This window comes from Aulonocara sp. 'chitande type north' Nkhata Bay, linkage group LG10 (assembly GCF_057382095.1).
Source record: "Aulonocara sp. 'chitande type north' Nkhata Bay isolate Kocher_YH1m ecotype deep benthic linkage group LG10, A_spYH_male_GT1.1, whole genome shotgun sequence".
NCBI lineage: Eukaryota > Metazoa > Chordata > Actinopteri > Cichliformes > Cichlidae > Aulonocara > Aulonocara sp. 'chitande type north' Nkhata Bay.
Genome location: NC_141353.1, coordinates 25,076,980 through 25,098,361, shown reverse-complemented (window position 1 = coordinate 25,098,361; position 21,382 = coordinate 25,076,980). Strand labels below are relative to the sequence as shown.

The window sequence follows — 21,382 nt, the reverse complement described above, 5'->3', positions numbered from 1 at the left end:
TATATTACACATGCAATGTGGACTGGAATGACCGCTGCTTCTGAGATTACTTAAAAGACAATGTCTGCATTACACCTCTTAGGATGATGCACAGACATCTAGCTTACTCAGATTTAAAGCTGCAGGTAGCGAACATAGTCTAGTCATAACTTGTCTTCAAGTTGTAATGATTAACAATGGCAACAATGTTCCAGTGAAAATAAAGAGCAAACACAGGTGTTACGTTTTACTTTCACTCCACCCAGGTGCTTTAACAACAAGCAAAGGCACATCTCGGTCTCTCTGCCTGTGTGTTTGTCTTTGACCGTCTCACCTAGCTGTGCCCAGAGAGGATTGTAGGGATGCGTCTTTGCCAGCATGTCGACGCTCTGGGAGGAGTGCTTTTCAAGGAAGATCTTGATTGGAGGCTGCCCATTTGGCATGACGGTGGGCACCCAAGCCAGATGATTGGTCAGAATCGCTGTCAATAATGCGGGAAGGAATCTAAGGGGGGGGGGAATAAATCAAGAGGGAATCAGTGCATGATCACGATCCATCCATTTTCTTCCACTTATCCAATTCAGGGTTGTGGGGGCAGTTTCCATAGGGCGGGAGGCAGGGTAACACAAAGAGACAAAATCATTCACACTCAAATGCACATCTACGGGCAATTTAGATGTCCTACTTAACCTAATCCTACTGCGTGTTTTTGGACTGTGGGAAGAAGCCAGACTACCCAGAGAGAACCCACGCAGACACTAGGAGAACATTTAAACTCAACACATTTAACCTTCTTGTTGTGAGGCAATAGCGCTAACCACCATGCTGCCATGCTATGGGCACAGCTTACGACCATATCGCCCTGATCACCCTCGATGATTACCATCTGTCCAGAAATTGCCTTTCTCTCTCTCTCTCTCTCTCAGTCTCTCTCCTGACCTACTTCAGTAAGGTCAAATGTGCTGTCATTACTTGGAAAACCATGGTCATTTCTTTCTTGTTGAACTGGACACCACAAACACAAATCCTTAGTTTGAAACATACGCAGCTGTACACATTAAGCGAAACACCCATACACACACACACTCCATGAGCATGATTCACTTCTCAGTTCTGACCACAAGTGTCTACTTCCCTTCCTGTCTCATGACTCAACTCTGTCATGTTAGCAGAGTTCAATCGCGTGCCGGGACTGCTGGAATTATCAGAACCATCAGTCATGGGAGCACTGATGAGATGGCCTCATAAAAGATGTGATGTGATACAGTAAAAGCACTGGTTCCCAGGGCGCTGTTGACTCAAGAGTCAACAGCACTTAGAGGTAGTTGCAGTAGTGGTGGAAACACTGACTTCAGCTAAGTGGTGATGCTGATACAGAAACTGGTTACTTAGGGGGAAAAAAACTGTCTATTTAAGTTCAGTGAGCATGCTGGAAATTAGAGAACACGAGAAAAGTCCCAAATGTCTTAAAATCCATGGCTCATGTAGTACAGTAATGATAATCTGCCTTTATCTATGTTCTCTCATTGGTCTAATTTGTATAAATGACTGAATGTAAAAAATATACGAAAAAGTAAAATATAGTTTGGTTTTCAACAAAATCAGTGAAGTTGTAGATTTTGATATGGAGCTTATAGAAGATAAAATGACAAATTAATTAAAAAAAAATACAGAAAAAGTTACAATTAAAAAAACAAAAACTCTCAAGCACAGTTTTAATATTTTCAACTGTGTGAACACTTCCACTGTGGTGTTACTCTAATTAAGATCTGATAAAACATTTTAAGGCATTTTTACCACCTTACTAAACATTATGCAACACCTCAGTTCAGTGCAGTGAATGATGCTTTAATTAACTCTGCTGAATATGGGTGCTATGTTCAATAAAAGCGCTGCAACCAATTCATACGTGCACAATTAGCAGTGGTTTGACATGGCTTTGTAATAGCAACAATAAGCAATTAGAGACTGGCAGGGATCTTCTCATTCACAGCACTTTTTAAAACGGACAAATAGATGCAAAGAGGGTGTCAGTGTCTGTGTGTGCAATTAAACATAACAAAGGAGTATGAGGGAGAGAGAATGAATAGTTAAGTGTGTGTGGAAATCTGCATGTTCCCCATTTCTGTTGCTAAGAAAAGAAAGATGCGACATGTATATATATTTTGTGCACCTCGCATCTTTGTCTTAGTCTAGGACACAACATCATGGACTCACTAAATCTGTGTGCCATCTATAGAAATTCCTTGACTAATAGTGAAGTAGGTGGAAGAATAGGGAGACACTCAACTGGTTCTTGGAGGCCTGCTCCATCAGCAGAGAAAGCTCCCTCATGAATTGACCGCAGAGCTGGTTCTTCTCTGATGCTCCAGACATCATAGTCAACCAGACGGGTTCGGCCACTCGGGGCATGGTGTAGAGGTCACAGATGGTCATCCTGGAGATGAGGTACAGCGAGGGAGGGAGCGATGAAAGAGGGGGAGGCCATGGACAGTCCAAATGAAAGGGAACAAGGAGAAAGAGAGAAAACAGACAGAGAGAAAACAGGGACGTTATTGTCTCTTGGGGTAAACAAAAGAGATCTCAGTTCACAGAGCTTCGCTGTCTACACTGAGGCCATAGGAGACCCTTGCTGTATCTGTGTTTGTAACAGTCTGACGACCTTGCGTGCACCCTCTCTCTCCTCCTCACACACACCCAACTTTGTCTCTTGGTCTGTACAGTGTGTGGGTGTATATGCATCTGTATGTGGCTCGGCTGGGGCATTTGTCCATTGAGAAGGACAGGAGTTTCCATGGAGCGTGGGGTGAATTGGTGAGCATGTCTCGGCCAGAGGCCAAGCTTTGACACAGAGGCAGAAGGGAATCTCTGCAGACGTAGGAATGTGGAAAATCAGGAATTTTTAGTCATGGTTAAAATATGGACTGCAGATCATTGCTTTAGGGTTTGAAATAGCAAATCCATTTCCCCCCATATTAAAAGAGCAGTTTTCAGTAGATAAGAAAACAAAAAGTGCTGTCAGTTTCTATCAGGTGATGAGGTGCTCTGTAGAAAGTTTTCTGCTTACTTTAGTTCTGCTGCAAACAAATTACCTGAATCTATAATACAATTGCAATCTTCAGCTAAAACAGCAGCATAGTCAAGGAAACTGAAATGGATTTAACCATCTGCCATCAGCTCGGCTGATCTGTCACAAGGGTTGTAGGTTCTACTGATAAGCAATAAAACCCCGCCCTGATTTCTTGATTTAGTCTTACTGGAAGCTTCGGGACAGCTGTAAACACGGTTAATTCTGCAGTAAACTCACAACCTCTCTGACCTATCATGAACCCGGTGACAGGAGTGACGCAGGCTGTGAGAAAACACAGGTGTCACACAGTGGAAGTGACATTCAAGCTATTTTAGGATTGCGTAATTTTCCAAAGAAAACAACTTAGCGCCTCACTGTTTCTAGGTGAATTTAACAGCACTGCCACGCAGATCTATTTTTAAGTAAGATTTTTAATAAATCCATCCCTAAACCCAAGCTCAGAGTGACAAACAGCCACTTTCCTACATGTGGATTTTGACTAATCCTCAACTAAAAGAAAAACTCAGTGAAGACCTCCCAGCTTAATCCATGTCTACAAAACTAAGTTTCAAGAGTTCCTAATGTTAAAATAGAAAGATGCCAAATATTTAGTTGTTATAAAGAAAACAAAAAGAGCTAAGTGTTGCTTTAGATGACCCTTTAGTGTTATAGATTTCATTTTAACTGCTGGCAGTCTTGTTTTGTCACTAACTGAACCAACATAACGAGTCTTTATCAGTGTACTAGCGCAGAAACAAATCGTGCTAAACTAGAACATCACAGCGTTAGGTAACAGTCTGACAGATAAAATGTGTGATAATAGCAAGAAGATCAACGATCAATCGGTGAAGCAGAATAAACTTGGAATAAATCAGACACACATCTCCAGATCTCATTATGTCTTCTTGTTTGCAGGGCAGCAAAGATCATCCATCATTTGACTGTGGCATCAAATGAACTAATAATACTTTATTCACTCCTGTATTATAAACGGGTTGACTTTTTCCTGCGGCCTCTCCTAAGCCCCACTTGTTCCCGGTGTCTGGTGTACATTACTGAAAGCCTGCCACTGGAAAGAGGTCTGAGGCCAAGCCGGCACTAGATGAGTGGGGAAATCTAGCTTCAGCCTCCACGCATCAGCTGTTTAGGTGAACATTAAAAGTGCACGGCTGTGATGTGGAATTAAACTGTTGTGTCGGGCTGAGGACCCAGATATAAATTACCTCACTATGGTGAGTGACAGTCCAAGCATTTGCCCTCATTAAGTTGGTTTCATAAGTTGACTTTAAGAGGCATCATAAATACTGTTAGTTAAGCTGTTTATAGAGACTAACATGTTATAAATCCAATAATAAGATTTTTGGTTGTGGGAGTAACCTTTATACAAACAGGGAAAACTCTTTGCCACCATTATTCAGATGCTTAAGGCTAAACTAGAATGGAGGCAGGGTAGACTTTAAGAGCACTGATTGCCCTTTTACTGTCATGTCAGCTCACTTTGTCAATATCATCTATGGAACCAACCTACCGACTTTAAATTTCAGTTTCTGGGGGAGTTTTACCCAAGTGCTTCAAGGGACTTCTTACTTATTTATGTATTTTTTGTTTAGAAAGTTTCAGGGACATACGGCTTTATGTTTGACACTCAATTTCAGTGTCTAAAAAAAACCTTCCCAACTTCACTGTATGTGTGCCCGAATGAGAATTAAGACTCCGGTGTGTTAGGTGTTTTGCTTTGCACAGAAATCCTGTTCGAACTTAACCCGCAAATTCTGGCATAACCCCAATATAGTCTGCTGTGACATTTATGTCCAGATGCTTCTACTAACCTTATCTTTGCCAACATGCAGGGTGTGTGCACGTGCCCACCCTCCAGCTATGCTGAAGCCACGTCAGCGTCACAGAAAGGCATTTCGTCCAGTTACGTCTTGCAATGTTCCATTAAGTCAAAACCACTTAATGGCAAAAGTGACTACTGTTATATTTAGTCTATATCTGAAGGTGGTTTTGCAGCTATTTAGTGAGTCCAGGGGATCAGCATTCCTCCTCCTGGCACTTGCATATTATTTACTATTCTGGTGCTCATGACCAGTTGTCTGAGATAGATAGGGCTGACACTCAGGAGACTTGGGTTGCTGAGGCCGGCTGTCAGCAGGCGTGTGACTGCAGCAATGAGTGGGACGTCAAACAGGGAACTGCGTGCCAGTGTGTATGTGGAGAGTGAAAGTGGTGGCAGAGACAAGCAGGTGGGCACACGCACGCACATTATATACGGTAAGTCGAACATTTTACGAGTCACACAATAATGGCAAGCATGTCTCACCCACACACAGACAGACATACCGAACAATCCTACAGGCCAATCATCACAAATTTATGATTTCATAACTCATGTCATCACAAATAAAGACAGAATCCTTCTTGGAACCGATGTTTCTAAAAGGTCTAAAGAAATAATTCTCAACAAAGTATGCAGTGATGCATAATTTGAGATGTAGCTTCTAAAACCGTGATCAAATAAGCCTGCCTAAAATTAGTCAAAGCACCAAAGCAAAGGCCTCCTGTGTGCGCTGCAGTAACAAAGTAACAACTTTGATTTGGTCAAGGCCAAAACAGCAAATGTGCATTTATATGCAAATAAATGCAGATTTCAGTTTACAAATGACCTTTAACCCATTTCCCGCTACATTTGTTGCTCCCAGAACTTTTTTTTTTTCAAGGAGATTGCATAAACAAAGACTCACAAGGTAAAACTATGACACTCGCTGTTGCAGCCAGTAAATATTAAATGTCACATGTATTTTCAACGCAAGCCACCCTAGCTGGTAAACCCCAGGTCTCACACTCACATTCTCTGCCTGCTTGATGTTGAAAGAGGACCCTAGTAACCCACTAGCTTAACAAACCAAGCTTGGAATGAAAGACGCATATAAAATACTTCTCAGGTAATTAAAGCTGACCAAATGTCGGCACCAGCATAAAAATGGATACCAGTACTTGGTGACCCACTTTGCAAAAGCATCGTGACTTTGCCAACAGCAGCTTTGGATAAAAAAAAAAAAAAAAAAAAAGTCTGATAAACTATTTTGATATAAATCTGTGTCATCTGATTCCTTGTAAATGTTGAGTCTCTGCAGAATATATAACAATGACTGCCTCTTTTATAGAGTACCTTCCTTCATCAACGCAGCAGTTCCTTGTCTCCTAAACAGAGGAATATATTACCCCTCTTTTTCCATTCCTTCACAGCTACTTTCCTGCAGCCTATCATGCCTACATGGCCTCAATAACAGAAAACAAAATAAGTGGTGCTCAATGCCAGTAAGTTTGACCAAGTCCAGATCTCCTCTGTCAGTATTCATGTAGGGCTGAACCTCGAAGTGGAGCTGGGTCAGTGGCTCTGCAGTTTGCAGCCTCCAAAATAAAATGATTTAAATATGTTTAAATAAGATGGGCCAAGTCCCATGATGTGTAGATGGATGCAAGATTCAGAGCATCCTTTTGCATCCAGTTTTATTTTGTAGAAGTTAGAGCTGGGCGATATGAGATTTTTTCATATCACGATATGTTTTTTTCATTTCAGGCGATAACGATATCTATCACGATATAAGCCAAATAACTATATTTGTAAGATTTAAATGTGCCGTTGCTCACAAGTAAAATGTGAAATAATCAGCAGCTTGTTTTTAAATATTTATTTCCCATAATAAGTTCAACAGGGTAGATGTACTTAAGGAACATGAGACTTTTTCAGATAAATAAAGGCAAATATTGCAAACTACACAAAAGGCAGCCGCTAAAGCGTTTAAGTTTCAAAATAGAACAAATGAAACAGACTAAATTGTCAATTCCACTTAGAAACAAAATATTAATTCTAAAAATAAATCTTAGTTTGTTTTACAGAAGAACAGACAAAACTGACTAACTTTTGTCAATATCAAATAAACTGAGAACTAAAAGGAAATTCTCAATCTCTCCTTGTTGTATAGCTTAGCTTTTCAAACAGTTTTAACAGTTACTTTAGTCTGACAAAAGCCGAATGACGAATTAGCGCTTCCAGTCAGAGACTGAGGCTACGTCCACACGTACACGGGTATTTTTGAAAACGGAGATTTTCCGTTTTCGTTTTAAAAAATAATCCCGTTCACACATAAAGGCAGAAATGAAGGAAAACGCTGCTATGAACATGCCAAAGCAGCAGGTGGCGCTAGATTCCTAACCGTGCAGAAATGTTGGCCAATCAGAAGTCTAGAAGCCTCGGTGGGAAAAAGTTAACAAAGCTGCGGCATAGAAGCAGAACCGAGTCATATGTGTGGAGGGACAGTAACTGTGTGTATATGTAAGCATTTAAACACTGCAGAGTAGAATTAACAGTAACAGTATTGTAGAAATTCATTTCACCGAAACAATAACGCGGCGCACAGTGTGACGCATGCACCAGTTTATTGTATTTCCAGACTTGCTTTCGGCACAATTTACAGTGCACGCTACTCTGTTTTTTGTCAGACTTGAAATAGCCGAAATACCTTCAAACTACGGAACTTCTATGGCTCTTCCGTTCGACAATCTCTCCGGCATTGGAACCATCATCGGTTTTCTCTTCGGTCACGCTCGGTTGATTTTTCTAGTCGGCACACTCATTTCCTCCATTATGCGCTGGCTCCATTACCCGCTGGCTGCTTCCCAAACAAACACACGTGCGGCTTGGCACTTGTGCTGTACGTAGCAAGTCACGCGACGTGACGCTGCGGCTGTGATTGGTTCAGCTCTGCGCTACTGAATTTGGATCGGCTGACCTTTTTTTTTTTTTTTAGAGGACAAGAGCGGCGAGGTCTATCGCGATAGCTTAATTTCTCTATCGAGTAAAAGTTATATCGCGATACATATCGTTATCGTTCTATCGCCCAGCTCTAGTAGAAGTTGAAAAAAATCATCAGTTTCCCAAATACATTGTATATTAATGTATATTAAATGACTGAAACTGATTAAACAGCTGACTTTGGTTAACAGAAAGAGCCTACAGTGTCAATGCAACCATTTTGTTTTAAGAAAGCTATGAGCACTTGTATACATTGTTTTTGTCACTCAAAGTTATTACTAGGGTTTATGCTTAAGTTCTGCCCTGTTATGTAACATCCCTTATTGCATGGATAAACACTTCCTAAAAAAAACCCAGCTTTGTTTTAAGAAGTGTTCAAAACAAAAGCTTGTAATTAAAAAAGTGAGAGAAACTACACTCTGTAAGATCACTTATATATTTAAGTGAGTAAATAGAATATGTTGTCCAACCTGAATTCGTTGAGTCCCTCCACCATTCGGCTGTAAGCCAGAGCCCTCTGGCTGGCATCAGCTGACCGCCGACTCATCTTCATGGCCTTGAGAGCGACACAACACGCATGCACTTTTAGATATTTGGCAACAAAGCTGTCAAACTAAAGAACTTGTAAAGGAGAAGACTGGCTAACACTGGAAATCTACCAGAGCTCTTACAGTGCCAACAACAGACACCAGTAAACAGAACCGCAGATATAAAAAGGCATGACTATTGACCGGTCAATCTGACAGCAGCTCTGCTCATTACAGCAGCAAACAGTGCTGGTTTGTATGTTTTGTTCCATTCATGTCATTGTTAATGCATTAGATTTTGCAGGAAAACTTATCTCTACATCATCATTCAGGGAGGTGGATAGGAACTTAAAACTGCAATAAAAAGTTGGCCTCAAATGAAATTCCATCCCTTTAACTTACCTGCTCAATTGCACTCTTTAGTTTGTTCATGTGGCTTTCAAAGAGTGGAAAGTGAGAGAAGAAGAAATCTTGGAAGCGGCTGTTTTCCTCAGCATTGGGGGACAGCGTGAAGATGACACCTATGGCTATCTTCTTCTTCCGAATCACACCCAGACTTGGACCGCCGCTTTCATCCGACATGTTGAAGCTCTCCTCCACCGACCTAAGGAGGATAGGATTCGCATGGAGTCAACTTTACAGCAAGGCTAGAGGAGGAAATGTGTATATAACACTTCGCTTTGTGAATCCAAATCCAGCTAAATTTGTTACATCTCACCTTGCATAAAACATTCATTCATTACTGGCAAACCCCCCCCCCAAAAAAAAACAAAAACAAACCCCAACCCATCAACATTTCTTTATATTTACTTATATTTTGTAATATTTAATGACTTCAGAGTGAGTAAATTATCTGCAGCAACTAAAATCAGAGTGTTTAGGAGGTTAGAGATTATTCAGTTCAGATTAACTGAAAAGTTAATGTTAACAATCCCTACAGGTGCCCCAAGTTTTACTGATTATTTACAACCCTGTGTCTGTACAAAGGTAGTGCTGGAGCAAAGTGTTTTAACTATATACTCTTATGCATCATTAGTACAGTATAGGTAATTCTATATACTGCCACCAAAAAGGAGGAAAAAAACTTGGAAAACACAAAGAGACTTGGTGGTCCGGGTGAACCAGAGCACAACCAGAGGCTGACAGCTACTTTGATTGCAGCAGACCAATACTGCATCCCGTCTAGTCACAGTGTTGTTACTAACAGCAGCAGTGTGTGCGCGTTTTTCCCAGCTGCCTGCTGGATTCGGAGGAAGTCCTAGTAGGATAAACTTTACAAAAGCCAGACAGGGGCCCTGAATAGGGGTGAAAGACCACTGGGTGCTTGTGATTGGGAGGAGAGACTCTGAGTGTGACTTCTGGGAAAGCTGACTTGTGTATCTGGATTAGAGTGAAACCATGTCAATCAGCTGGCAAATCAACAAAACAAATAATTTACTAGTAAATAATTAATTCAGAAACCATTTCTGATCATCTTTTTTTCCTTCTAGCTTTTAAGTTTGTTTCTTTTGTTTGTATGTTTTTATAATCGCTAGAATTTTCTGTGGTAATGAATGTAATTATATCCAAGTTGGTCAGAAACATAATTTTGAGCCTTAAACTCTGTGATGGACATTTTCATTTCCTTTAAGTGTTTTATAACTTTACAAATGTTGAAGTGAAATCAAATGAAGTCTCAATTTTTTAAATATGGAGAAGTCATCAGCTGATACCCTAATGTTTTTGTGTACTTGCTTGCATGTCTGGCAAATGGTTTATGTTTGTTTTTCTACTGCAAAACTGCCCTGCTTTATTTTCTGTTGTGTCTTTCCTCATTTACACAGTTTTTATTGACTGGAATATTTATTTTAATTAATATTTGTTTTGTTTTTGTTTTGTTTTTTTAAACAGATGTATGTCTGCATGCATCTCACCATCGGGGGAAGACGCCGTTTTCTAGGCTGGTTGTTTGACTGCGGAGCCATCGGCGCTGGTAACTGGACGCACAGCTGCTGGTCAAGGACGAGCTCGGGGATGGGAAGGGAGTGATCAACAGGCTGCTCAAGGAAGCTACAATGAAAGATAAGGAAAGGAGTAGGGAACAGACAGAGGGAATGGTTGAGACAGAAGAGTAAAAAAGGCACAAATTAGTCAGACAACAAGTGTGTAGAGTACTCAGTTTCAATGAGACATCATACACAAAAACACAGCCAGACAGACTTGAAAACAGTGCTCTCAATCTAAGAGAGAAGGAGAGAAAAAAAAAGAAAAGAAAACTGGTACACCGAAAACAAACAAATGAATCCTCAAACATTCAATCTTTTTTCTTGGTTTCCACAAACGCAGACTGTAATTACTGAATACCTTTGATATGAGCGCTAATGTCAGCAAGCTTGCTCATAGTCACATGCTGCAGTTGTTTGACAAACTGGCTTTACACCAAGCTTGGCATGATAATGACACTGACACACACACACACACACACTCTCTCTCTCTACAGGCCTTGATCACAGGGTTATTTACAGCCCTGACAGGACGCACTGATCACTGGTCACATGAACCATTTAGTTGGTGTGTGATATTGTGTGTTTGTTTTAAGAGATAAAGAGAGATAACTGAATGAATGTGTACATCTTGTAAGGAGAAAACTGATAAGAGTGTTGCAGCAGCAAAAAACCCTCTCCAGCCTAACCACAGTACAGAGGTGGAGAAAGTCAAAAAAAGACGCAGAGTTCTTAAATTAGAAAAGCTAGTATCGAGCGACGATATATTTAACTCTCTGCTTAAACATGGGTCTCGTGCTGAATGTACAATTCTCCTCGTACCAGTCATTCCAATAGGACGTGGTGATGTTTGAAGGGGTGGGGCTAAAGGAGAGCCTGGGAGACAGGGGTCAGTTTCCACAGGACAAACTTTTCCAGACTTCAGAAGCTATGTATTCACCTCAACACCATCTTCCACCATGCTTTTATTTCTTTCTGTGTGGTTTTATGTAGAGTGTAATGACCCAGTATCTTCCTGACATACTCTCAATGTTCTCTGTTCCTTGACCTCTTTAGTCTTGATCAGATTAAATGTAGGCGTAATTCAAAACTCAGCTGTGGGACTGAAGGTGGTGTGAGTGTAGGTCAATCCAGGCTTTGGCGCCTAGTCTCATTAACGTACCAGACCTGGCGATGCCACTGTCCCTCTCGTCGTACAGCCCTCGGCCAGGCATGTCCATAGGGTGACTGTGGCCTGGAGGAAAAACAGGAAAGAGAGAGAAAGGGAAAAGTTAAGGGTGAGAGTGGGTGAAGAGAAAGTAGGGCAGAAAATGGAAATAAGGGAGGATAATAAACAAAAAAATAAAAAATAAAATAATGACCTGTGTGAACAAGAAAAATGTTATTAACGAACTGGAGCACCAAACATGTTGAAGATGCTGTTATCGCCACTATGTTAGAGATTTACAATGTTGCATTATAATACACAAGATGCTAATGCTTTTAGATGTGTAACATTAACTCTTGGACTAGCAACCACAAAGCAGAAGAGTTGTTTTTCTTGATTAGAATCAAAATAATGAGTGCAATGAGCCAATACAGCAGAGATGGGGTTGAAATATCTTAAAATAGCCAACGGAGCAGTACTCAGAACTCCATAAAAAAGGCTTTAACCTCCAGCAGGTGCTGAACTACTCTCTGCTGGGGAGTGGGCGCTCCCGATTGATTCTCATGTCATTAGTTAGCAACCTTTGTTTTCCAACTCCAAAAACAGGAAGTGTCACAAGGAAGACAAATAAGGTGAAAAGCACTACTGTTGTAATAGACTGTTACTCAACAGCTCACTCGGTGTCACTATCAACATCATCTGCTGCAGCACCGACTTCCCTCTACAACAACCCCGTAACACAGATATCACAGAGTGTGTCTGCACTTAATGTCAACATACTGACGGAAAGAAAATAGGAAAAATGAGAGGTGAAACCCACAAACGCAAATGGCTGAAATGATCTTGGTGCTCTTTAATCACTGCAATATTGCATACCAGCGCAAATGCAAGGATGTCCTTAGAAGGATGTGTATGAAAAATATTGCATGCCAAGTAAAACACTTTTTTATAACTCTTACCAGATTACCATGGAAAAAGGTTGCCTAACCCCAAATGGGAACCATGGAGGTAGTGATAACCACTACTGAAGTGTGGCAAAGGTATTGATTGCAATGTAAAATACAGTAATGTTTGGAGATTTGATTTAGATGGTTATACAACTTTCAATACAATCAAGGAAGTATCTGATTGGTCCCAAACTTAATCAGCAGCATATCAAAGATTAACAAAGCCCCCAAACAAGACCTATTCTGTGAGGAACAGCTTCAAGTTGCATATTAAGCGTGTGTGATAGACACAGATGGTAGAAAATTCTTCATTATGGCTATTTTACTTTGCACAACAGCCAGGAAGTGAGACTGTTGCTACAATTTCATTGGCGTAAATGAGAAAAGATTTTGAAAGGGGGGAAAAAAGAACTTAAAAACAGCCCACTGCACATCAAGCCTAAAAGCATTGCCCAAGTATGACAGGCACTGTCAAAGACAACATGTTAGTAAAAGTATGTGAGTACATAACAGAAACAGGAGGACATGAAACTGTAAAAATAACTAATACTACAGCCACCGACACCAGCGAACCCTCATGCATTCCTGTGTGTTATCCACCTGCAGACATGGGTCAGATAAAGTATATACATGATTTGAGACAGCTTTATGGCTAATGAGTCAAGTTCTTGTTTGTGAGGCTGCAAATGCCTGAAGGAATACACATTCCCTCCACTGTTTCCTAGTTTCCTTGTGGTTTATGTGAAGAAGCAGAGATGAAGCTTAAGGGCATGAGGTGTCTTTGAGTATGGCTCCAAGACACCTCAATCCTCGTTTAAAGAACTGCCTTTTCATTTACTCAGTGCCACTTGCCTTTAAATTTTTTGCACGTCCTATCTGACCCAAGTTATTTGCAGATGCTTAGTGCCATTGCAAGCTATGTCTCGAATACTATCACTGCTAATGCAAGAATCACTACCCAGGCATGCAGTTGCTGAGAGGCATCCAATGCAACCACCGTTACTTAAACTTCAGTCTACAGATACGCATGCAACTGACACACAGCAATCATGGTCAGTTTTGAGCGCCAACCTGAAAAGAAAGAAGCGCTCTTGATGAGGCGTAGCGGGCCCTGTTCAGAGAAGGCCCGTCGAGGGCTGCAGAGCTGAGAAAATCCTGCGCAGCACAAACAAAAACATGGAAAAGAAGAAAGGGAGGAAGGGAAGAAAAAAAAAAAAAGGACAAAAAACACGAACCATGATTAGTGAATGGAGGAGGAAATATCACTGCCTCCTATTGTTTGAAAGTCTCATTAGTTACAGGAAATTTTTAGTTTGAAATGAAATAAACAACCAGGCAGACAAGAGAGGTGGCATCGCTCACAGAAAATGCACCATATACGGTTTTTTTTTTTAAAGCAGGTTTCGTAATTGGTTAGATTTTCAGCTTTGATGTATGTAACTAGATGTCTTTTCTGTGAGGATGACAGAGAATCTGCACAAATTAGAAACTTCGCCAACAGTTCTTCATTTGAGCTTTTTAAAAATCAGGCTTTTATGTTCATCTTTGTAGCAGAAGCATTTCACAGCCTAAGCCTAAATCAGTTGGCTGCACAGACAATGTACTGACCATCAAAAACCAACACTCAAATTTCACCACCTGTAGCACAGTCGGTCATCATAAGGATCAGTGAAGCACGAGAGCACAAATACTAGAATGCCTTAAGTGTTTCATAGAATGGCCGATTCTGTTTACCAACTGAGAAATCTTGCGCCAGTTTAGGGTAGACGTAGCTGTAAAGAAAAGCTGTTGGCAAAGAGCGCCCTGGGAGGCCGCAATGGTGGAGCTTAAAGGTGAAAAACTTCAACTTCCGATAAAATAAATAAGCAACAAAATTCAACACTTTACAGAGTTGAGCCTTTCAAACAAAATGCCATGAAGGTAAAATTAAATATGCATTTGTATATATTTAACAAGTCCAAAAAATGAACAAAAACAAACACATTACATAAAGATATAGAGCAATTTCTCTCTATGATTACATTAAAGAAAAAGTGACTTGGTAATCTACTCATAATTTGTACAGAGGAAGAGAAATGATCACACATGGCACAAAAATAAAAGGTTTGGCACGGCACTAGATTGCCATGGTTACCTATGTTCCCTAGCAGACTGTTGGGCCCAGTGTTTTGATCAGGCTTTAGGGTGTTGTTGTCCTGTCCAATGAACTCCAGGCTGTCCTGTAACCTGTGTGGGACGAACAGAGAAAGCCAGCAGAACATTTATAAGGATTGTTGCCAACAACACTTGTATTGTGGATTGGAGAATACTGGCATATCTTGGTTTATGACAGAGTTCTGCATAGGAGTCACAGCGTGTGTTGATAAGCTTGCAAATGCTTACGTGTTCAGGCTGCCGTACACGCTGCCTCCGGTCCTGGCAGTGAAGACTTTACTCAGCATCAGCTGAGGTGGTGATCTGATATGATGATGGTGCAGGAACAAAGATCATTAGTATATGTGCTTTGTTCATGTTTATGGTTGTGTGTTTCTTCTTCTACCTAATCAATTCACAACTTATTTTCTTCCTGGATCCTATTATCACCTTCACTTGACCTTAAAACTGTTTGGTCTCAGAAAACGTAAGGATCAGATATCCCATAGTTTCAACAAGTTTCTAAAAGTCCCTTTGTTCAGAACTAGAATATTTAATGTTTGCTTTTTTTTTTAACTCAGGAAACAGCAGTGAGGAGAAAGTCATTCATGCATTCCTTTTCTTTTTACCTTATCTGGTGGATTTTAAGTGTAGAGCCTTTGTAGCTCATGGCCACAGAGCCAAACATCATTTCACCCAGCATAACCACATCTGATGAACACCTTGAACCCTGGAAAGGAAAGAAATATTTTGATATTGTAACCTCTAGGCATTAGACACCGACACAATCACATTGTGCAAATTCTTAAGGCATCATAGCAGTTATTCATTTAGCACTTAATATAAACGGGGGAGATTGCACACAATTTACTTCAGCAGTTTGATCTCAAATGATACCAGCAAATCAAAACTTGTGACTGAAACATGCAACAAACTTCAAACTAAATTGAAGAGTGCTCCCCAAGGACCATAAAGTATACAAGCACAGTTTACATTTGTGTGTTTATGGATATGTCTTTGTAGAAGAGCACTTCATTTAAACAATCTCAGTCCTGCGTTACCGGGAAGCGGAGGCCTTGCTCCTTGGATTCCTTGGTTTCCGAGGTGCAGGAAGAGGAGCTGTCCAGGGAACTGCTGCTGCCTCCTGTAGGACGAAGCTGGCAGCATTTTCCAAACATCTTCACCTGGGACTCGGCGCTCTGCAAGATAAAAAAAAAAAAATCAAAATATAGAATATTATAGACCCAACTGCCAAGAATGCAGACTTATTTACCTCTACAATTAGTTGTTGATTTTTGTTTTGCAACTTTTCATCCTTGTGACTAATTAGAGACCAAACAAAAAAACAAAAGCAGCATAAATATGAAGCATCTACTGCAAATGACCTACAACCCTGAGCTGAAATCACAAGACAGGAGGGTTGAACATATTTGGCTCTTAATGACATTCATGTAGCAACAAATTGCACATGTGGAAATAGAGACGAGGTCATTAAGATTGTATTGTGGGGTGTTTATCAATTATACAGACCACTATTAACGTAAGCATAAAGAGAGTACATATCCAAGAGTGTTCTTCATCCATTTTATACAGAGTTTCAAATTGGACCCTTGACTTCTTACAATCAAAAATCATCATAAGAAGTAAAGCTTTTAGTTGAGAAACATAAATACAGTTAAACTATAGGTCAAAAGCCACAGAAACCCAATCTAGAGGTACTTGTATAAACAGCTAGCTAAAAGCAATGTGATCTCAATCAGCCTGTGTCATGTGCCTTCTTAACTTGGCAGACTATTCAAGAGGAATGCATTAGGGAGGGTGGAAGGGGAGGGAGAGGGTGTGTGTGAGGTTTCTTTTTAGTGACTAGGCTCTGGTAATGGCTCACTTGAAACCACTGTTGCTGACAGTGAAAAAGAGAAGAACACAGAGGGAATATGAGATGCTGTGAGAGAAAAACAGCATGAGAGAAGGAGAGAAGGAAAACAGGCAAAGAAGTAGAAGGACGGTTTGTGCTTCATTACGTAATCCTGCTGCATACAGCTTATGTTTTCTTTCACTTATAAAGGTCATTTTGCAGCACAGACACGGTTATGAAGCCACTGCGAACATGCATGTGGCAAACAGGCACACGGATGTGTGTGTGTGTGTGTGTCTGCTGCAGTGCAGTGTGAGGTATGTACACAGACTCCGCAAGCATGTGACTGCCAGTCATATGACTCTTTCGAAAACTCGTGACTGAGCAGCACTGCAATCATTCCCTCCCTCCCCCTTCCACTCTCCACTCCCTCAACTGCTCTAACTTCATCCCTCTCCAATTTCTGCAGCTTTTTTCCTCTCCTTTGAAAATCTATTTCTATATCAGAACAAGTGCCGTCTTCCATTTTTTCCTCTCCATTTTCTTGCAGTTTCCTCTTCCCCACTATCTCCCCTCTTTCTCTTCATTCCTGACTCTTGCTGACCCCATCACATATATCTCCCCTTGTCCAGCTTCTCTTGCTTGGTCCCTTGTTTCTCTATTAGTCATTCTGTTTTTCTGTGCTTTGCAGCTGTAATCTCTTCTCAAAAATAAATTCATCCGAATTGCCAAAAACCTGTCATGTGAGAAAAGAGTAACTGGCAAAGGCCTAATGCTGCAGAATGCACCAAAAATATTGACTCAAACCCAAGCAACAAACACATAATGCAGTAAGCAGGGTCGGTGCAGTATCTATGTACTCACTGCAAACAAATGTCACTCTGCAAGACATGTAAACATACACACAACATAACTCTTGCTTTTGTTACTGTATACAGTACGTGGCCCAGGTCCAATTTAAATGTAACGCTTCAATAAGTTGAGGTGAATGAGTTCAGGAAGTTAAGCAAATATACCATCCTAATTTCAATGTCAGGTGGCCATATAGCAAAGCAGGAAGTGAACGTGTGCCTGCAATATGTCAAACTTATAGATATGATAATGAGATAAGTGGATGAGTCATGCAAGAGAAGGTATGGCAAAGCAGAGGAAACCTGGTCAGCAGACAAAGAAACAAACCTAAGGGGAAGCAAAACACAGTCCTAAAATATGGAGGCAACAGAAGAGATAGTAAAATGAGAGGAGAAAGAACAGGGAAGTGTATAATGAGAAGTCAAAAGACATGAAAGACAGGAGGAAGGGAGGCAGGGTATATTATGGAGGACAACAAGGACCAAAAGAAAGACAGCTGAGGTACAGAGAAAGATTAGGCAGGTTAAGACAGATGTGTGAAGCAATGGTAGAGAAAAGTCATTTTCTCATATGCAAGAGCAAGTGAGAACAGGTGAACGTGATAACAGCAATAGATGATCCAGTGAGATTTGATATTAAAACAATCTTTAAATGCCAGTAAGTGCACGTATATATATATCATCTGACTGCAGCTAACAGTTGTAAAGATAGAGAGTGACTTATAAATATATATAAAACTGTTACACGGATAATGTAGAGGACAAAAACAACCAGATTATTTTAGAAAAAGCAGAGGATGCTAATGAGGCCATCACAGTGATATAGATTAAAAGGAGGCAGCTAGAGAAGGCAGAGATGACACATTTAGGTAAATAAATTAAAATGCTTGAAACAAAATAAGATAAATACAAAGGAAAGGGAGGAGGAAAAAAAAAAAAACAACAACAACAGAAAACTGAGTGACATGGCTGTCATGTGAGGATGAAAGAATGCTGCTTACACATGGGCTGTCAGCTGACGCGATTATTATTATTAGTGGAGATAACAGCACCAGAACAAACCGGTCAGGGCCAGAAAGGAACAAACAGCAGCAGTATAAAAATATTAGTTATGTTACAAAGAAATAAAAAGGGTAAAAGCAGTGACTGTGACCAACTCAAAAATATACCCAAAGCTGGTAGTTATATGGCATAAGTTAGTTAGTTTCCATCTTCAAGTCTCACTAGATGGGTGTGCTGGCAATTAAATCTAAATCTAGGCTTAGTGACACAAACAAAGACACTTCCTGTTTGAAGAGTTTTCAGGTAATAATGGCCTTTGTGGCATTCTTGCCCTAGAATGCTGACTATAAGAGTACTTATAAGTATTCATTCAGCAGGTTTTTTGTGAAAAAGAAATTCCTTATCTTAAACAAAAAGACAAACTCACAAACAGCCCAACCAGGTGCACTCCCTGTCTTTTAACTTTCTGTGGGGAAGTGAGGTGTAGTACAGGTTAAGGTGCAGCTAGTGTCCTCTGGACTTTGTGAATCAGGCACATGACTTTCTGTATGTCACGGCAGCGTGACTGGTTTCTGTTTTGCGCCTGCCTATGTCTCACTGCTTTTATCTTTCTTCATCTACAATAACTTTCTTTGAGCTTTCGAGGTCAAATTTTACGGTCTTAAAAAAAAGTTAGTAGTTGTAAATACATCAATTTTTACAAAAATTTTAGACTTTGCAACAGCGTCTGTAGCTATTTTAGTGCATCATTTGTTCCCGTGGGAACCTCTTTGTTTATTTATTTTTTGTTTTAAAATCAGCAATTAGGAAATGTCCCAAATGTCAGCAGCTCACAAGCACATAAAGATGAAGGGGGAAACGAAAACAACAACAACAAAAACGACATACGACTTACAGTAATGGGGGTTTCCTCCGTAGCCCTTTTTTTGGCGGCGGAGTCAAACAGGACATTTCTGCCACGCCTCTCGCAGTCCTGGTACACTATCAGCCTGATCTGACTGGGCTCCAACTGGGGAAGTGGCCAGCTAAATGGGAGGAATAATGGACAGAGAAAAGTGGGATCACATGGGAGTGAATTAACACACACCTACACACCTGATGGTTTATGGGCCATATCCAAGAAACCTGTACATTAATAACAACATCATAATGTGGTAACAAAATACCTTCTGAAACAATCTGGCGCAGAAACTAATACGCAGAGCAAAAACATAACTTTGTGGATTATAAAATCAAAATCACATACAAGATGCAGTCCTGCTCTAATGTTTTGAATTACAAACATAGGAGACATTACAGCATTACTGTAAAGGTTGCAAAGAACATTTGCAGTAATGCAACTTGAACATTGACATTGTGGATCCTAAGCATATCTTTGAAGCTGATGTTTTGGAGTTGTACTTGAGTTTGTTGCAAAGCAAAATTCTCATTTGCAGAAAACTGGAAGAGCTCAGTGCATAAGAGAAAATGTAAATCTGACATGCTTTCAACCTTGTAATAAGCACAGTTTAAGCCGTCACTCATCCCACAGCTATGGCAGAGCCAGTGTTCTCCATGCCACAGCTGTCATTCACCCATGTCATACCAGAGTCAATAGGGAGACACAAAGTGTGCCATGAGAACGTACTACCAGTCTAACCCTAACGGATTCATGGTGTACCTAGCTAGAAAGAAGTCACCCAAGACAGTCATGTAACTGGATTAAAGAAAGCAAACACATTAACAATATAATACAAAGTATGCCTTTTCTTTCCAGCACGTACCTTCACAGATGCACATGTAACTAATCAGCCTGTGTGACCACTTTGCAATTCAACTAGATGACTTGATTCGTCATTGACAAGTTGCTAAGCCATCATCCACTGCCAGAATTACAGCATGATTAAAAAACTGTGAGCACAAATACAACTTTTGGCTTTCTTTAAATGAAAAGTCATTTTCACAAATGCAAATTCTTAAGATCATTACAATACACAAATAGTTAATAAGACTTTGAGCCACATTGGAAATTTAGAGTATCTGTAAACTGCTGTGAAATTTCATGCCAGTACTCTTCTTCTGGCAGGAATCGCTGGACCGCTGTTAAGTAACAGTTAAGCCATTTACAGGGAGCCAGAGCTCCATGGTTGTTGCTAAGTAACCTGTGGTTTCACTCAGCTCATCTCATTAATGATGGCCATCTCAGGTAATACTTGAAGGATGATGTTGTATATTTACAACTCACTGTGACTAATAGCTGCCATTCATTAGGCTCCCAGAATCCTCATGTGCTTTTGGGGAAACTCGGCCCCCTGGTTGATTTAGTGACAGCTATAAAGATGACAGGATATTGGATCGACTGAATGATGGTAGGGGATTTCTTTCTGATCTGAAGGATAGATGGGTCAGGCAGATGGGCACAGAGCTTGACCTAAATATAGCCTTTTATTGGGGAGCAGGGAGTGTCCCTAAACACAAGTGTTTATAGTAAATGGGCTGACGGGGAGGGGTGGAAAAAGAACTGTTAAGTCCATCAATCTTGCCATCAAAATAGCACACACACATTCAAAAGCAGGATTCCATTTTTGTAGGAAGTGAACTTCAATGGGGCAGGGAATACCTGTGTTGTCATGCATGGTGATGTGTCCAAGAGAAAAGGTCTATGCCTTGCATGTGAGCTACTATTTACCAAACACTAATGTCAAAATATGACCAGCATTCTGACAGGCTAACTTATTCAGTCCTGCAGAGTAGCAAGAGGAGGGGGTTTTATGATGCAGCCTTAGTGTTAACTTGTCAAACCAAAGTCATGTGGTGCTTTGAGAAGTAGAAATACAGGAGGGAGACCATGCCCAGAGCCATATGGTCGGCACTAAACAATGAAATGCATCGCCAGCATTCAGCATTTTTTTTTAACGATATGATTTTATCTAAGGCTGCAATGACTCACTGGGTAACTCGGAAAACTCAATTATTTAAAAAAGCCCTTAAAGTAAAAATAATTTGCTTTGATCCTTCCAAGTGCTCAAGAAAGGGGAACTCCCATCCAATGCTATTTGTTTTACACAGCGAAAAACTAAAGGTAAGCTAC

General features: G+C 40.5%; 1 protein-coding gene across 4 annotated transcripts in view; it reads right to left on the bottom strand.

The window, feature by feature from the left end:
- fnip1 (folliculin interacting protein 1) overlaps positions 1-21,382 on the bottom strand; it is a 39,191-nt gene that overhangs the window by 5,054 nt on the left and 12,755 nt on the right. For 3 of the 4 annotated variants that reach the window (XM_086309266.1, XM_086309270.1, XM_086309267.1), the window contains exons 2-13: positions 19,208-19,337; positions 15,666-15,803; positions 15,234-15,334; positions 14,854-14,928; positions 14,606-14,697; positions 13,543-13,626; positions 11,540-11,611; positions 10,309-10,444; positions 8,798-8,999; positions 8,339-8,424; positions 2,270-2,416; positions 314-483 (exon numbers count right to left, since the gene is read on the bottom strand). In XM_086309266.1, the coding sequence (XP_086165392.1) occupies positions 314-483; positions 2,270-2,416; positions 8,339-8,424; positions 8,798-8,999; positions 10,309-10,444; positions 11,540-11,611; positions 13,543-13,626; positions 14,606-14,697; positions 14,854-14,928; positions 15,234-15,334; positions 15,666-15,803; positions 19,208-19,337 (1,433 nt within the window). The remainder of the gene's footprint in view (positions 1-313; positions 484-2,269; positions 2,417-8,338; positions 8,425-8,797; positions 9,000-10,308; positions 10,445-11,539; positions 11,612-13,542; positions 13,627-14,605; positions 14,698-14,853; positions 14,929-15,233; positions 15,335-15,665; positions 15,804-19,207; positions 19,338-21,382) is intronic. The other variant, XM_086309269.1, reaches the window with a different exon arrangement.